Consider the following 17,938-nt stretch of genomic DNA (forward strand, 5'->3'; position numbering starts at 1 on the left):
CGTTATATTGAATGGTTTGCCTTGGAAATGAACAGAAATCATTGTGTCACTTTTGAGATTGCATCCAAGTACTGTATTTTGGACTTTTTTGTTGACTATGATGGCTACTCCATTTCTTCTAAGTGATTATTGCCCACTGCTGCTGCTGCTAAGTCGCTTCCATCACGTCCAACTGTGCAACCCCATAGATGGCAGCCCACCAGGCTCCTCCTGGGATTCTCCAGGCAAGAACAGTGGAGTGGGATGCCATTTCCTTCTCCAATGCATGTGCTGCTTCAGTCGTGTCCGACTCTGTGCAACCCTATGGACAGCAGCCCACCAGGCTCCTCTGTCCACAGGATTCTCTAGGCAAGAATACTGGAGTGGGTTGCCATTTCCTTCTCCATTTCCTCGCCCACAGTTTTAGATATAATGGTCATCTGAGTTAAATGCACCCATTCCAGTCCATTTCAGTTCACTGATTCCTAAAATGTTTATAGTCAGTCTTGCCATCACCTGTTTGAGCACACATTGGTGAGCAAAATATCTAGTCTAGGAAGACACATGTCACTTCACACAGTTCATCAACCTGAATCAGTCACTCGGCCCTATTCAACCACATGGGAACCAGAAGGTACTCTGCCATCACATGTCCAGAAGAGATAAGAACTAGAAATATTTGGCAAAGAATTCTGACCCCCTCAACAAGAAACCCTGTGTCATGATGTTGAAGCAGTATCAGACTTGAGCTCTGGGCATGACGGTACCAGGTATCGCCTCTAAGAGTGTATCCAGATACACGTGCTCATCAATCATTTTGGGTATATTTCTTTCTGATGATTCATAGTCATGAAATATATTACATGCAGAGATTGCATAATGAATATTAAGTAATTGGTTAACTCAGTTATGAATTCAGCAATTCTTTTTAAAAGGAACTATTCCATTTTTCCTCTTGGATTATTAAAGTAATATGTTCTCATTATTAAAAAAAACTTGGAAAATAATGGAATACTCAAAAGAAGAGGGAGAAGTCACCCATAATTTCACTTTCCAAAAATAGAGTTACTATTTTAGTAGAATTCCTTCCAAATTTTTTCTATGTATTTTTAAAAACTAGCTGGCATGGTCACCAAAACGATAACTATTTCTTCATCGGTGCCATTGTTCTGAATAGCTGATCTAACTGGCCCTAACTAGCCGACAATTTTTTTTTAAAGATGTTTCAGCTCTTTTCCTTGTAACACTGGTATTTTAGCATGGCTATATAGCACTTAAGTGCTAATCAGTAACTAACTGTTGCAGGTCACATTCTGTATTTTGGAGCAATGAATCCCTAGTTTAAAAATTGCTTTTTAGTCTCAGACCAGCCATAAAACAAATGAATAATTATAATAGTTATTTTTATATGTTTCCGGTATTTTCTCTACCCAGTTTACTTATGAAAATGGAACAGCTTTGGAAGTTCATATTACAATGAAATTTAAGCCACTTAAAATAATCAAGATTCTAGTTACCTTTCAAAATAATAAAAACTGCTGATGATCCAAATAATGGCTAGTCTAAGGCATAAATTAACCAAATATGTTAGAACTAGGATGATGGCTTTTCCAGAGTCCATTTAGTTATAAACTAGACTCTTTAGGTGAAAGATAATACATCAAAATATTTCAGTGATTATTACTCAACTTTTTCCAAGAACTTTTTCCTTAATACTTTTTCAGGCATTGCATTTGATGTGTAGATTTATTTCAACCAACAAAGAAATGTTGGCCAAGCATCTACACACAGCTCTTGTAATTTTACTATACTGCAGCAATCTTTCAGCTGTTTATGTTAATAAATGAAAGAATAACACAGTGGATTGTGAACTTCTTCAGGGAAAAAATCATAAATTATCCATCTTTACAGTACTTACAACTCCTAGCAAAATGCACTTTATAGAGGAAACACCCATAAACAAATAAATGTGATACAAAGTACAATCTGTATGGGAAAGGTATTTGAGTTTTTGATATATTTTCCTGTTACTCATCTAAATCTTTGTATTCTGAAATATATCCTTATAATTTCCAAAAGAAAAGCTACTTATTAGGTCATGTGAACATTTCTTGAAATGAGTTGACAAGTAACTTTACAAAATCTTTGTCCTCATTTATATCCCCAACAGGGCATGAGTGCTCATTTCATTCTACTCTCACCAATGGAGTTTACTCACAAAATAAACAAACTAATTAGATCCACTGGACATGTCTCTTTTGTCTTCTCATTATTAATGAGTTTGAACATTAGTAAAACATGCAGTACACATTTCTTATTTTGTGAATTGACTGTTTATGTCGACGCTTTTCCCATTTATCTGTTTAAGGTCTTAAGTGTTTTCTATTTCTAGTCTTTGTCCTCACATTGTGCAACATAAATACTTCTATCTCAAATAGGCACTTGTATACATGCATCACTGCTGTAAGACTGTTTCTATAAGGGTTAGTGACTTCTTTTCATTTATCTGGGAGCAACAGCATACATACAGTAGAGAAAATGCACATTGCACTCGGTAGAATTATTCTTAGGATTAAATGAGATAATCTAAGCAAAGCACTTAAAGCAGTGTCTGTCACATAGCAGATGTGACACTAAATTATTTTAAGAAATCAATACGTTTCACTGTTGAGCTAAACCTACACAATTTCATTTCAGAGTTTAGGAAAATCAAGATGAAGTATCTTTGAAAGATCACAAACCATACGTCCAAGTTGTAGATTTGGATCCTGACTCTCAAATCTTTCACCACAAATTTACCTCAGACTGAAATACTTTTGAGATGCTAAAGCTCTTGAAATTTCTGAAAGACCAGTATGGATTGTGAAATTTAAAACTTTTTGGCCACCGATGGATTATTTTCCCTAGTCTGTAATACTCTGCACCCACATTGATGTCTTTTCGTCCCTCATTTAAATTTATAGGAAATTGGTGGTGAAAACAGTAAAGCTCAAAGAAGCCCAAATATACATCACATGATTGACGTTTACTTCTCCAGAGGAGTTAGCTTTTGTTTGCAGACAGGAGGCAGCTGTTCTCGTGGCCACTGTCAGAAAAGCAGAACTAAAGCAAGTGAGAGGCAAAGACAGAGCCCTCGGGAATGGCTAGTCAGCTGGAGGGCTTAAGGCTTGGCAGTGGGGTAGGAGCATTTCTGTTGCTGCCAGGAGGAGGGGTGGTGGGGTGGTTGCAAAACTAGTCTAAGCCAAAAAAAAAAAACCAGTGAGGTTTTCCGGGATAGCAGCAGCGCCGGGGGCGGGGGGAGCAGGCCGGGTTGGCTGCCCAGCAGGCGGGTGTGTCCAGTACAGGCCGGAGGACGCAGGAGGCCGGGGGTGGGAGGCGGGGGGCGCTGCGTCTAGGTCAGCGAAGGACGGAAGAAGCCGGACAATGACACCGGCCGCCACCGGATCCCGCCTCGAAGGCCTCTAGTGAGAAACCGACTCCCAGCCTACGGCCGATTTTCCCGGCATTCGCGAGACCTCAGAGCCTCCTCAGGCATTTCCGGTAAGAAGCCCAGGGCCCGGGGCTTAGACCCCTGCAACGCAGCGCGCAGGCGCCTTGCGACGGTGGAGGCCGCGGACGCCGAAGGAGGGGGCGTGCGAGTCAGAGGAAAGCCTCTTCTGCGCCTGCGCTGTCTGCTTCTCCCCGGTCGCGGAGGGAAGGGGTTGGAAACAAGCCTTGAGCCGACGTCTAGCACTCCCTGGACTCCCGGCCGGGGTCGCCCTTCACTCCTCCGCGCGGCGCCTCGGTAGGTCGTCAGAGAGCTCCGCAGGGGTGTGGGGAGGTAAGAGTTCCCTGTTACAGGCGTCTTGGCTTCTTCTCACCCCTGTTGCCCTCCCGGAGGGGGCGGGGTGGCCGCTGGTCGCGCTGAGCTAGGCGCTGGGTCTGGCCCTCCTGCGCCTGTAGGGGCAGAGCCTTGGGCCCCCCGGAGCCATTCCTTTTCCGACCACTTCCCCCGAAACTGGCTGGGAAATCAGCACCCTCAACCTGAGCGGGCCCCTCGGTAAAGCCTGGAGGGCCGGACCAGGCTAGGATGGCAATCACGGCGACTGTTTGCCGGGTCCCACCCACCTGGGCCGCCCGGAGTGCTCGGCGCTGCCCGGGGGAGCGACCCCCTGGGGCCGCGGCGGGTGGAGGGAGAAGCGCCCCCCGTGACCCCGGGCCGCCTGTCCGGCCGGGGCGGGGGTGCAGCGCCTGCCCGAGGGGCTGCGGTTCCTCGGGAGAGAGTGGCAGCCTCCGCGCCGAAAGGACTCGGCCCCCGCAGACCGATCTGTCATCGCCGCCCGAGCTCTTAGCGAAGCCTGTTCCCGCACCCAGGCATTTTTTTTCTCGTCGTTTTAGACCCGAAGGACGCGGTGGTGTTCCTTCCGTCTACGTTTTCTTTTGTACCTTTGAAAAATTATAAAAGGTGATCTCACTTTTAAACTGTTAACTTCATTTGTACTACTGTGATTGCCTAATATTATATTCCAGACTGAGGGTGATCTTGCACCCTCTAGCCCCCACATTTGATAACTATTTTTTTCTTTGACAAAATAGGCAGCTTGTTGATCGAATTAGGTTCCTTAATTTATTGTTTCGAGCTTGTCTTTTGAATTAGCAGTTCAGTGGTTTGATCTAGTAGAACTAATTTTTCGTCTAATTTCTTTGCTTTTTTTTCCTCCCCCGGATATTAAACTGCGTGTTTAGTGTAAATTTTTTTAGTATTAAAATAAAGGAAAAGGGAAAATAATCAACTATGATTCCACAGTTAAAGGTAATCAGCAATAGTTAATTTTGACTTTTTACCTGAGTCTTTTCCCCGTGGCGTTTTCTTAATTAAGATGATGAGATTTTATATACAGTTGGATTACCCACTTTCCTTGCTTAAAATTATATTTTGAGCATTTCCCCATGTTTTAAAAAAACTTCATAGATATAACTATGATTTTGATTACACTACTGATACATGAACAAACTATCTTTTGAAATAGTTATATTAAAGGTAAAACTAAATTCCCTGTTAACTATCATCCCCTGATATGCTAGATAATATGAAAGTATCACGGTTTATTTAATCCAGTGGGTATCAGGTTCCCTTTCTACACTTAAAAATTATCGAAGAGTAATAGAGTTTTTGTTTTTCTAATGAAGTATATATACTACTTTAGAAATTGAAACTGAAAATTAAAAATTTTCATTTATTCATTTAAAATTAACAATAAACCAATTAATTATATGTTAGAAATAATGTTTAAAATAGCTAAAGTATTTTAAAAAAATATTAGAAAGGTGGTTTTTCTTTTTTTTTTCTTTACATTTTTTGTAGATCACTTTAACATCTGGTATTATAGGAGACAGGTAGAATCTCATTTGGTGTGCTACCTTATTTAAGCTGAAGCATATTAAGAAAATCCATCCTTGCACAGATAAATATTTGGACAGGAAGGTCTTCACCCCCGGAAAGATTTGGGGTTTTTAGGGGCCCTCAGGCCACAGTTTGAAAAGGCTGATTTAATCATTCTCATATCAGTGAGCTGTTAGGTTCTCTGCAGTTTTCACTGTTAACAAACACTGCAACATTGAAATTTCTTTGTAATGTATTCTTGAGCATAGTACTAGTGTTTCCTTAGAAGTAGAGTTGCTAGGTCATAGAGTGTGTACCTTTGTCTTGACAGACATAAACATCACTTTTGATGTCTACATAATCTTTTATGTCCTAATGTTGGTGTCTAGATTGTTTTAATTAATGATCTGGCAAAATATCTTTGCATAGTTTTAGTTGTTTTGAATTATTTTCTTGAATTTATGAAATGTGAATTATTAGATCAAATCTTAGGAATCTTTCTTGAGTCTCTTGGTATATATCGTCATATTGTTCCCCTGACTGAGTATACCGATTTACTTCTTATCATCAGGGTCTGTGAGGCTCTTTTTATCGGATCCTTACCAACCATGTGTGCTTTTATTATTAGAAAGATTGTATTCTGATTTAGTAGGCAACTAAAGGTATGTATTCTAATTTGTGTTACTTTGATAGTACAGACTGTACACTGAATTTTTTTCCATGATTTTACTAATTGTTTGTTCATATTTTTTGCCTGTTTATGGTCCAATGTCCAAGTGTTTTTCTAAAAGATTTGTATTATCTTTTTATATTATAAGGATACATGCTATCGTTTTTTTGAAGGAAAGGAACAAAATTAACTTTTATCCTATTTATAGTAGTTTATTTTTGTTAAAAAAATACTATAAGGACATATAATATAGATGTGAAAAGCTTACATAATCTCAGACACCATTTTTAATAGTTTGGCGTTTGCTCCTCTGTTTTTTTTCATTGTTCCCTTGGCTAATACTATTTTTTTTTCTTACAACTTATTTGTAAAAATGAGTTTGTACTATGCATGAGTTTTTATAGTTTGATTTTTTCTTTTTTTTTTTGTCTTTTAACATTATATACTGGATATTTTTCTATAGAAGTACGTAGAACTCTGGGCAAAGTTCTTTCAGAGTGGCTTTAGGAATACCAGTTGTGACCTTTAGTTTTCTGATATCAGGCTCCTGTCCTCTTCTGTATTCTCTTCCTAGGTGATTTCATCTGTTAACAGCTATGTGCTGCCAATTTCCAAATCTTTTATCTCAGACCTCTCTCCTGCATTCCAGATCCTTACATTCAGCTACCTATTGGACATCTCCCCCAGGACATCCTCAAGGTACTTCGAACACCATTCAAACGCAGACTCTTTGTTTTCCCTCAGTCCTGCTCCTCTTTGTATGGCCCGTTGTGGTCAGTGGTACTCACTTGTGATGGCAACCTAGCTAATCCTAGCTTTCTCCCTTGTTTTCACTCTCCAAAAGTCACCATTCTCTAGCCACTTTTATATCTGTTTCCTTTCTGTCTAATCTGTCTCAGTTCAGGCTCTCATCATCTCTCACTTGAACCATTTTAGGAGCATCCTTACTGTTGGTTTTTTGTTTTCTGGCAAATCTTCCACGTTGTTGCCAATTTGGTTTCGCTCATGAAGAGATTTTTAAAAATCATTTTTGTAAAACTAAATAGTGTAAATATTTGTTTGTAAAATTATGTGTACGTAAATAACCAAGTGAGTAAAGATACTACTTAGAGCAGGTTATTATGCACATGTAAATAAAATTCCTTAGAATAGGGAGTATGTCTTGTATTTCTTTTGTGTCTTCTGTACAAGGTAGATTACTGGCACAATAAATCAGTCTTGACTGAAATGGGAAGTATGTGCAGTTTAATAAGATTTCATGTCAAAAGATTTAAGTATCATACTTCCTTGGTGGCTCAGATGGTAAAGAATCTGCCTGCAGTGCAGGAGACCAGGGTTTGATCCCTGGATGGGGAAGATCCCCTGGAGAAAGGAATGACAACCCACTCTGGTATTCTTGCCTGGAGAATTCTGTGGACAGAGGAGCCTGGTGGGCTACAGTCCATGGAGTCGCAAAGAGTTGGACAGGACTGAGTGACTAAGCACACACCCCATTATACCTTGTATAAATTATTAGATTATGATTAATTCTCCTACTTTTTTTGTATCTTTTGGGTGCCTTAAAGAACATAGTACTTAGTAATACAATGCTATTTAGATAGAAATACTTTATAAGTAGAAATACTTTATTAAGTATTACTTAATAAATTCTATATTCTTTAAGAGAAATTATCTGGCTTTTTCTAATGAGAATTGTTTCCTTCAGTTCTGCACTTTATTTTATTTTTTTTTTAGTACATTTTGTATTCAGAATTCCTTTATTACTTTTTGCTATGTTTATTTTTAACATAGTATTTATCTAAAGGATACCTGTACATAATTTAAAAAGTCAAATAATACTACAAGACGTATAATGAAAAACAGCCCTCTGCCCTCATCCTCTCCCATAAATCCCCCTCTGCAGAAGCAAAAGCAGAAGCAGCTTTTCTAAATGTTCCTCATCGGAATCACAAGCACAGAAAATAATTTGACCAACTGCTTTCTCAGTTCCCCCAAGGGTGATTTATAACTATAATTGACCCTTGAACAACTGAAGTTTGAACTGCAGGTCCACTTATTCATGGACCTTTATTTTTTCCAGTAGCAAATAAATACTGCAGGTACTACACGATCCTGCTTGGTTGAATCCATGGATACAGAGGAATTTCAGATACTGAGGAGCTGTGGATATGGAGGGCCAACTGTAAGTTATACACAACTTCATGCAGAGTCAGCTCCCGTAGCCCACTGTTAAAGGGTCAACTGCAGTAATACTTTAGATGTACAGGAGAGATGTGAATTCATTACATAGAGTGGACGCCTCAGCGCATTAAGGATTAATTCTCTCACAGAACCTTTATCGAGAAATGTTGCCCCACAGTCAGCAATTATTCAACTCTTTTTTTCACCTCTAGGTTTTTAAATAAGATACTTTCTTATACAGCTCTCTCTGTCTCCTACTCCCATCCTACCACAAAGTAAATAAATAAGTTTTAGGTATTATTTACCAACTTCTATTACAGAAGGTGGGAGTTTAGTTTTGTTATACCAACCTCCACATTTAAATACCGCAGTTCTCTCCTTTATGTTTGCATCTTGTATGTTAATTTTTAGGGGCTTCCCAGGTGGCTCAGTGGTAAAGAATCTGCCTGGCAATGCAGGAGACTGAGGAGATGCAAGTTCCATCCCTGGGTTGGAAGATCCCCTGGAGGAGGGCATGGCAACCCACTCCAGTATTCTTGCCTGAAAAATCCCATGGACAGAGGGGCCTAGCAGGCTACAATCCAAAGGGTCCCAGCACACATTGTTTAACCATGTAAATATTTTGTACAGCTGAGCTAGGTAGTATATTATAATGATACGTTCTTAGATAATTTTGTGTTTTTCCTATAGTTAAAATTATCTTGGTTTCTTAATATACCTTTTCTTCATCTTTTATTTAATATGTTAACAACCTTTCAGACAAGACGTAAATATTTTGGTAGATTCCCATGTATCAGATAACCTGTTTGCTTACTTTGCAGCATCTTTCCTGTCACCTGCTTCCATCTTGATGGGTAGCTCTCTAGACCTGTTGCACAGCTGTCTTCCTGAAGTGTCCGTTTATGTCATCTGTGAAATTCTGTTGTCTCTGCCCTGTGGTGGATAGCTTGTTTCTAGGATGTCAGGTCTTTCTTCCTTGGTGTCTGTTACCTTCATGTTGGCAAAGTACATTTTCTAGTAGTTCCTGTAAAAGACCGAATGGGAGGTAGATTTTGACATACCTCCTTCATTGTGTGTGTGCAATGTATGTGCACATGCATTTCCTTACTTTCTGGCATTACAAGATACTCCATGCCCTTCTTGTATATTTCCTGTCCCAGTCTTAGAGTCAGCCATTTCTGCAAGGAACCTTGGTTTCTTCTGTTGAAGAAACCAGGACCTGGCTCTAGTGTGTTTGTTGTCACTAGGATTGTCTTGATTTTATGCCCTTTTAGCTGATGGAGCAAGAGGTAAATGGGCTTATGATAATATCTGCAAATATTTCAAGTAAAAAATTATTACAGATGTGTAACCCCCTGTGTCCCTATTAAGATGAACATGAATATATTCTGATGTCTCCAGCTCAAATTTGTTGCCATATGGATCATATTCTAGCTTCTTCCCCTTAACTATAACCTTTCCCTCTAAAAGTGGGAGACCTTGCTCCCACCATCAGCCATCCATTTATTTAATTTCATTTCTAACATGTGTTAGAGACATGTTATGATGGTTTCAGAATTAACCTATACCCCCATGAGAAACAGTTTTATCAGCTAGAGCAGCGGTTCTGCTGGGTGGTTGGCCCAGGGATCAGTTTTATGGAAGACAAGTTTTCCATGGACCGGGGTGGGTAGGGTGCTTTCAGGATGATTCAAGTGCACTATATTTATTCTGTACTTTATTTCTATTGTTTTATATCAGCTGTACCCCAGAGACATTAGATCCCGGAGGTTGGGAATCCCTGAACTAGAATATAATGCTTGTGTTGCTTTTAGACGCCACTCATTTCCCAAGGTAGAACTTTTATTTTTCCATCCTCTTCAGCATGGTGGTTTTATGTATTCATAATGCATTTAGACATATTTTTTTTCAAATTCTGTGTTCCATCTGAGTTCTCCAGCCTTCTAAATATTTTTTAAATTTGCGTACATTGAGATTGTTCTTTGTATTATAAAGTTGTATGGGTATTAACAAACACTTAATGTTTTGTATTCACTATATAGTATTATACAGAATAATTTCACCACTCTAAAAAATCCACTTTGCTTTACCTGTTCAGTCCTCCCCTAGTCCAGAGCACTGGTTATCACTGATGTATTTACTGTCTATTTAGTTTTACCCTTTCCAGGATATCATAAAATTAGAAACCTATAGTAGTACATAGATTTTTTTTAGACTGACTTCTTTTATTTAGCAATACCCATTTAAAATTTATCCATCTTTTTGTGGCTTGATAGTATATTTCTCATATCACTGAATAATATTCAGTGGATAAATAAATTCCATTGCGTGGATGTACCAAGGTTTATTTATCCTCTCACCTATTGAAGGACATCTTGGATGCGTCCACATTTTGGCAGTTATGAGTAACATTGCTATAAACTTTCACACCTAAGTGCCTGTGTGGACATAAATCTTTAAGTCAGTTGGATAAATGCCTAGTATTACCATTGCTGGCTCACACGGTAAGGCAATGTTTAGTTTTATGAGACCGCCAAGGTGTCTTCCAAGGTGACTGTACCCATTGCATTCCTAAATGAAAGTTCTTGCTGCCTGGCCTCCTTGGGGCATTTGGTATTGTCAGGGTTTTTTTTTTTATTTCAGCCATTGTAGTAGATGCAAAAAGGTATCTTATTATTTTAATCTGTAGTTTTCTAAAGATAAATGATGTTCAGTGTTTTATTGTATGCTTGTTTGCAACTTTTTCATCTTTTTTAAATTAAAAAGTAATTTTATTTATTTCGATTTTGGCTGTGCTGGGTCTTCATTGCTGTGCGGCCTTTTCTCTAGTTACAGGGAGCAGGGGCTCTTTTTTGTGGTGCATGGGCTTCTTGTTGCAGTGGCTGCTCTTGTCTCAAAGCATGGGCCCTAGGGCGCGAGGGCTTCAGTAGTTGTGGTTCCTGGGCTCTGGCACATACACTCAGCGATTGTGGCACAAACAGTTGCTCCATGGCATCTGGATCTTCCCAGACCAGGGGTCAGACGTGTGTCTCCTGCATGGCGCGTGGATTCTTCGCCACTGAGCCTCCACGGAAGCCTTTGAGCTTTTATTTTATGTTGGAGTACAGCCGATGAACAATAATTGTGTTTGTTTCAGTGTACAGCGGAGTGATTCAGTTATACATGTACCCATTCTTTTTAACAATCTTTTCCCATTTAGGTTATTACAGAGAATTGAGCAGAGTTCCCTGTGCTTTATGTTGTTGTTCAGTCGTGTCTGACTCTTGGTGACCCCCACGGACTGCAGCACGCCAGGTCTCCCTGTCCTTCACCATCTCCTGGAGCTTGCTCATACTCATGTCCATTGAGTTAGTGATGCCATCCACCCTGTGTCATCCTCTGTTGCCTCCTTCCCCTCTTGCCCTCAGTCTTTCCCAGTATCAGGGTCTTTTCCAATGAGTTGGCTCTTTGTATCAGGTGGCCAAAGTATTGGAGCTTCAGCATCCTTCCTTCCCATGAATATTCAGGATTGATTTCCTTTCTTATTTGGAGACATATCTGTTCAGAACTCTTGCCCATTTTTAAATTGGATTGTTTGTTATCTATTAGGTAGGCTAAAAAGTTTATTCAGGTTTTCCCATAACATCTTATGGAAAATCTAAACGAACTTTTTGGCCAACCCAATAATTATTGAATTTTAAGAGTTTTTTTGAGGATTTTAGATACAAGTCCTTTATCAGTTATGTGTTTTGCAGTATGTGCAGTATGTGTCTGCTCCTTTCTCTCCTCTCCTGAAACTCTTATAATGTAAGGTTAGTACATTTAATGTCGTCTCAGAGGTCTCTTGTCTTTTTTTTTCCCTTAATTCTTTTTTTTTTCCTGTTCAGCTTGAGTGATTTCTACTACTCTGTCTTCCAGTTCACTTATCTGTTCTTCTGTATTATCCTACTGCTGATTCCTTCCAGTGTGTTTTTTTCTTTCAGTTATTGTATTCTCCAACTCTGTTTGGTTCTTTATATATTCTAATTCTTTGCTAGAAACTTAATTTCTCACTGTGTTCGTCTGTTCTTTTACCAAGTGCTTGAGCCTTTTAATGACCATTACCATGAACTCTTTATCAAGTGGGTTGCTTATCTCCACTTAGTTCTTCCTCTGGGGTTTTCTTTTATTCCTTCACTTGGGACATACTCTTCTGTTGCTCATTCTGTCTCTAACTCTGTGTGTTTGGTAGGTGGGTTACACTTCCTGCTCTTGGACTAGAGGCCTTATGTAGAAGGTGTCCTGTGGTGTCCATAGCACTCTCCCCTCTCGTCCCCAGACCTCTGTGCTGTAGGGAGTGCACTCTAGGTGGACGGCATGGGCCCTTCCTTTGTGGTGGGATGACTGCTGTGGGCATCCTGGTAGGTTGGCTGACCTCTGGTTTGGTTGCCAGGCCCTAAGTAGTGTGAAGGCTGCCCGCTGCTGGTGGCGGGGCAGGTCCTGGCATGGCTGGCTGTATGGCCTGGGGTGTCCCAATCCTGATGCTGGACTCCTGGTGGACAGGGCTGAGTCATGAGCTGATTGGCCCAGGACTAGTACTGGCCCGTTAGTGGGTGAAGCTGGGTCCTGAGGCTGGTGTTGCCCTGCTGTTAGGTGGGGCTGTTTCCTGACATGGGTGGCTTTGAGATCTGGGGTGTCCTGGAGCTGATGCTGGCCTGCTGTTGGTTGGGTCCAGATCTTGTGGCTAATAAGCCAGAATGATGCTTATCATCACAAGTATCCAAATGGTAGAATGAGCTCTTCAAAATCACCGATGCCAGCATCTGTGTCCCCAGGGTAAGTCCCAGTTGCCTTCTGCCTCTCTAAGAGGCTCTCTGAAATCAGCAAGTGAGTCTGACACAACCTCCTCTCAAATTACTGCTTCTGCCCTGGACCTCAGAGCATGTGTGATTTTGTGTGAACTCTTAAGTCTCTGTCTCTCCCGGCCCTCTGGCTTTCCTGAGTGTAAGCCCAAAGCCTAATGTTTGAGGGGGCTTGTCCTCCTGTTGCAGGACCTCCAGGCTGGGAAACTTGCTGCGGGGCTCAGGCTTCTCATTCCTTGGGCAGAACCTCTGCAATCGTTCATGCTGTTTATGGGTCACCCACCCAGGGCTGTGCGTCTTAACTGTACCATGTCTCTACCTTTCCTGCCCGTCTTGTTGTGGTTTCTTCTTATTCAAGTTATAGAAGACCTTTTCTGCAAGTTCTCATCAGTGTTGCTCTTTAAATAGTAATCTTAGGACTTTCTTGGTGGTCCAGTGACTAAGACCCTGCATTTCCAAAGCAGGGAGCCTGGGTTTGATCCTTGGTCAGGGGACTAGATCCCACATGCTGCACCTAAGTTTGCCTGCAACAACTAAAAGATCCTGCATGCCACAACAGATCGAAGATAACCACATGCCACAGCTGAGACCTGGCACAGCCACAATAAATAAATAAATATTTTAAAAATAAATAGTAACTTTGATGTGTCCATGGAAGGATCTATAGGTATTTTGTAGATCCTCTTTACCAAACTGAAGAAGTTCCCCTCTAATCATAATTTGCTGAGAGTTTTTATCATGAATATTGGGTTTTGTCAAATGGTTTTTCTTTTGCCTCAGTCAGTATGATTATTTGATAACTCTTCTTTAGTCTGTTGATGTGGTACATTACATTGATTAATCTTCAGATGTTGAACCACCCCTTGTGTACCTGGATAAATCCCATTTGGTGGTTGTGTATAATTCTGTTTATGCACTGTTGGATTCAGTTTGGTAGATCTTGTTGTAGATTTTTACGTCTATGTTCATAAGCTACATTGGTCTGCAGTTTTCCTTTCCTGTAATGTCTTTATGGTTTGGTGTTAGAGTCATGCTGATCTTATAGAATGATTCAGGAAGTGTTCCCTCTGCTTCATTTTTCTGGAGGAGACTTTGGAGAATTGGGATCATTTCTTCATTAAATGTTTGATAAAATTCACAAGTGAAGCTGTCTAGACTTGGTGACTTATTTTGTGAAAGGTTATTAATTATTAATTCAGTTTCATTGATATATGTAGGACTTTAGGTTATCTGTTTCTCCTGCGTGAATTTTGGTAGTTTGTGTTTTTCAAGAAATTGGTCCATTTCATTGAAATGATCACGTTTGGGGATATAGAGTTGTTCATAATATTCCTCTATTTTTCTCTAAGTGTCCATGATATCAGTAGTTATGACCCCTCTCTCATTTCTGATATTGGTAATTTGTATTTCTCTCTTTTTAAAATTAGCCTAGTTTATCAACTTTAGTTTTGTAAAGGGTTTTTGGTTTCAGTGATTTTCTTCATTTCTTTGTTGTTTTCCTATTTTTAACTTATTGATTTCTCCTCTAATGTATTTTATTTATCCTTTCTGCTACCTACTTTGGCCTTAACTTGCTTTTTTTCCTGATTTCCTGAGATGGAAACTGAGAGTATGTATTTTTAGATCATTCTCCTTTTTTAATATATGCACTTAATACTATTAAAAACCCCTCTAAGCACTGCTTTTACTTCATCCTGTAAGCCTCACTTGAACTTTTAGATTGCTGCTATCAATTTCCATGATTACTTTCTTCTCCATATATTCCTAATTATGGCTTCCTTTTGCTGTTTTATAGTTGTGTTGCTTTTTTTCTGAGAATGAAAGTTTCTTTGATGTTTTCTTCTTCCTGTATTATCTCTCCCTCAAAGTTCCTTTTAGTTCTTTTGGTGTCTGTGTGTTTTCATGTACTTTTGTATATGTATGGTATAACCACAATTTATGGAAATAGAAGTAATACACTTAAATGAATTAGGACGACATACCATTGTTATTGAGAATTGTTCTGAAGTTTACCTTGTGCTAGGATAATTAATTGTTCCTTTCAAGATGACCCTTTCCTTCTGTGTCATCTGTCTTCAGGATTCAAATGTTTCATAGTTACTCCATAGAGTAACTATGGATTCCTCTCTGTAGTCTGTTGAACCATATGAGGGTTAGGGATGCTGACCTTCTCTGCTGTTAAAAATTCTTCCATTAAAAAAAAAAAAATTCTTCCATAGCCTATAGTCAGTCCTCCGTATCCATGGTTCTTCCACATCCATGATTCCACCAACCCTGATTGTGCAGTATTGCAGTGTTTACTGTTGGAACAAACCTGCATGTAAGTGAGCTGTGCAGCTCAGACCCCTGTGGTTCAAGGGTCGGCGGTGTTTATGTTGCGTGGTGATGGGTGGCCTGTGTCTGTTGTGCCTTTGATCAGTGCTGGAACTCCTTGCAGTATCTTTACAAGCATGCTTGTTCCACGCTCTCCATCCTCCTGGTAGGGCGCCACTCTCATTCTGTCATCCATGTTTCTTCTTTTCATATTTTCTTCTTCCCTATTTCTCTGGGCTGCATTTGAGATTACTTCTTCAGATAGGTCTTCAGTTCTTTGATTCTGTATTAAACTCCGTTAAAAGTATCATTTTTTTGAGTCTTGTGTCCGCAGTTTGTGGTAACTATCATCAGTGGCTCTAGTAAAGCGCTCTCATTTGTTTATTGTCTTGTAGCTTTCATTTCCCTCTCCTTTTCCTTACTCCAGGCCACCATTCACATGTGTTTAATAATGTATATCTTTTTGTTTGTATATTACTGCAAAATTTGTGTTGTGTTTTACAAAAGTAACAGTTTATAACCGACTGAAAGCTTAAAAAATCATTCACCATCAACTGAGGAGCATTGCTGGAAGTGTCCCCGGGTCTGCACTTAGTCTTGATTGCTTTCTATGACGTCCTTTAACTTGTCACTCTATGCTTGAATTTCCTGTAAGCATGCAGTTAGTGCTAAAAGCTTGATTAGATTTGGAGTCAGTTACTGTTTTTAGTTTTTAAGGCAGGAATATTTTGTATGTGATTCTGTATTTTCCACATAAAGCACGTAATGTTTGGTTCTTTCACATTTATTGATAGTGAAATTGATTACTGGATTCATATGTATTGGCCTGATCCCACGTTATAAAGTTTCCCACCAGCCTTTCATCCAACAGTTTTGACATCCATTGATAGCCATTGCCTAGTCCATTTATTGCATTAGGGACTGTGAAGAGATGATTTTTAAAATGTTAACATCCTTCTGCATTTATCAACTGAAATTCTTATCTAAAGAACTCTTCCTTAGCAACTATTTTGTTATCCTAAAGTACATTTTGTAAATAAAGGGCAAAATAAATTCTTAGTTCTTTTCTCTTAATATATCAATTTTCAGAGTAATGGGTTACTACTGCCCTAGCAACCCTCTAATGAGTGATGGTTTTTGTTTCTGTTTTTAGTATCATTATGATCTCTTGGTGTGTGTGTGTGTTTAATCCACTTGATTTGTGGTCAGGCCTCATTTATTTGATGTTCACTTGTCCCATTTAAGCCAATGGGATCACCTTCAGCTTAGCCCCTGTGTTCTTTTATATTTTCCCATTAGTCATTTATAGATTCCTTCAAGGTCTCTCAGGCTTATTTGGTGGAGTTCGTGCCATAGATCAAAGGTTCATTTACTTTATTCGTAAAGTTAATTTTAGCTTTCTTGTACCTCTCTTGTATGCTTATTTTCTGTTTCTTTAATTTCTGCTCTTAGCTTGTTTTCATTCTTTCTTTCCTAGTTTAAGCATCTAAGTCTCTACGTATCTGTTGAAGTGCCACTTTTACTGATTCTCACAAGTTTTTACATGCAGTATTATTTATATGTAGTATATTTTATATTATTTGATACATGGTACTTACAACTATTTTTAGTTTTCAGCTATGAATTCTTTGACCCATGAGTTATTTAGATGAGTGCTTTAAATTTTACAGTAGTTTATATATACATGTTATGTTGTTAAGAGTTTGTTTTCATGTCATTTTTGTATGTATAGAGGAATTTCCCCAAATATATCACAGATTCCTCAAAACAATACTCTTAAATTTTATTTGTGTCTATTCCCTAATTATGTTTCTTGGCATGCAATATGTGGAATTAAAGGAATATAATGAATTAAAGGAACTATCATACTTTGTATTTTTTAGCCACACAAGAATTAAATTCTGAATAAGTCTACAAGTAGAATGGACAGTTATTTTAAAGCAGCAGTCAGTGACTTGGACAGACTTCTCGATAATTTTGAACAGAATCCAGGTTTGTTGATTTTTCATTTGTACCATTAATGTAATTTTAAAATGTCGGTAATTAGTACTCTTAGCAAAATATGGTTTCAATTTTGGTCACATGGTTATCTTCTGTAAAACATTCACATATCTCATAATAATGAATTAGTGTATTCTTATACTGAACAGAACCAATAGCCAGACATAGAAGTAAGAAAACTAGATGTTTCTTTCCAGATATAAATTTAGGTAAAAGAAAGACCTTTAAAACCAGCATATGAACCAGCTAAAAGCAACTTGAGAGTTCTTCATGAAATTGGTATTTCGTTACTATGAAAGATCCTGTCTTCCCTGTCTCAGGATGAAGACAAGGAACCTGGCGGGCAGCACAGAGAAGTTAGATCGTTTTGCAGCTCCTCCTCAGTCTGGTTTTTATAGTGCAACAGTTATTTTAAGTAGAGTTTCTATCATATTATGACATCTACATTTAAAGGTAAAAACCCCAAATAGTTTAAATCTAAATAAAAATAATTATTATCAGTAAGAGAGTAATCTATTTCTGGTCTAAAAAAACAAGCTTAGAAGTTGTAGAAACCATAACATCTTTGTAATAATTTTGATTTGGGTCTCCTGACTAACATTATATTCCTGT

At 39.0% G+C, this 17,938-nt stretch overlaps 1 protein-coding gene across 8 annotated transcripts in view; it reads left to right on the forward strand.

Moving 5' to 3' along the window:
- Nucleotides 1-3,362: 3,362 nt before the first annotated feature.
- ZFYVE16 (zinc finger FYVE-type containing 16) overlaps nt 3,363-17,938 on the forward strand; it is a 57,393-nt gene continuing 42,817 nt past the window's right edge. The window contains exons 1-3 of one of the 8 annotated variants that reach the window (XM_065919056.1): nt 3,589-3,799; nt 6,586-6,710; nt 17,209-17,317. In XM_065919056.1, coding sequence (XP_065775128.1) covers nt 17,248-17,317 — 70 coding nt within the window. In that variant the 5' untranslated portion in view covers nt 3,589-3,799; nt 6,586-6,710; nt 17,209-17,247. Of the gene's footprint in view, nt 3,520-3,565; nt 3,800-6,585; nt 6,711-8,091; nt 8,194-17,202; nt 17,318-17,646; nt 17,780-17,938 lie in introns of those variants that run through there. The other 7 variants (XM_065919059.1, XM_065919058.1, XM_065919061.1 and 4 more) reach the window with 7 other exon arrangements.

The sequence above is a fragment of the Muntiacus reevesi genome, chromosome 1 (assembly GCF_963930625.1).
Source record: "Muntiacus reevesi chromosome 1, mMunRee1.1, whole genome shotgun sequence".
Lineage (NCBI taxonomy): Eukaryota > Metazoa > Chordata > Mammalia > Artiodactyla > Cervidae > Muntiacus > Muntiacus reevesi.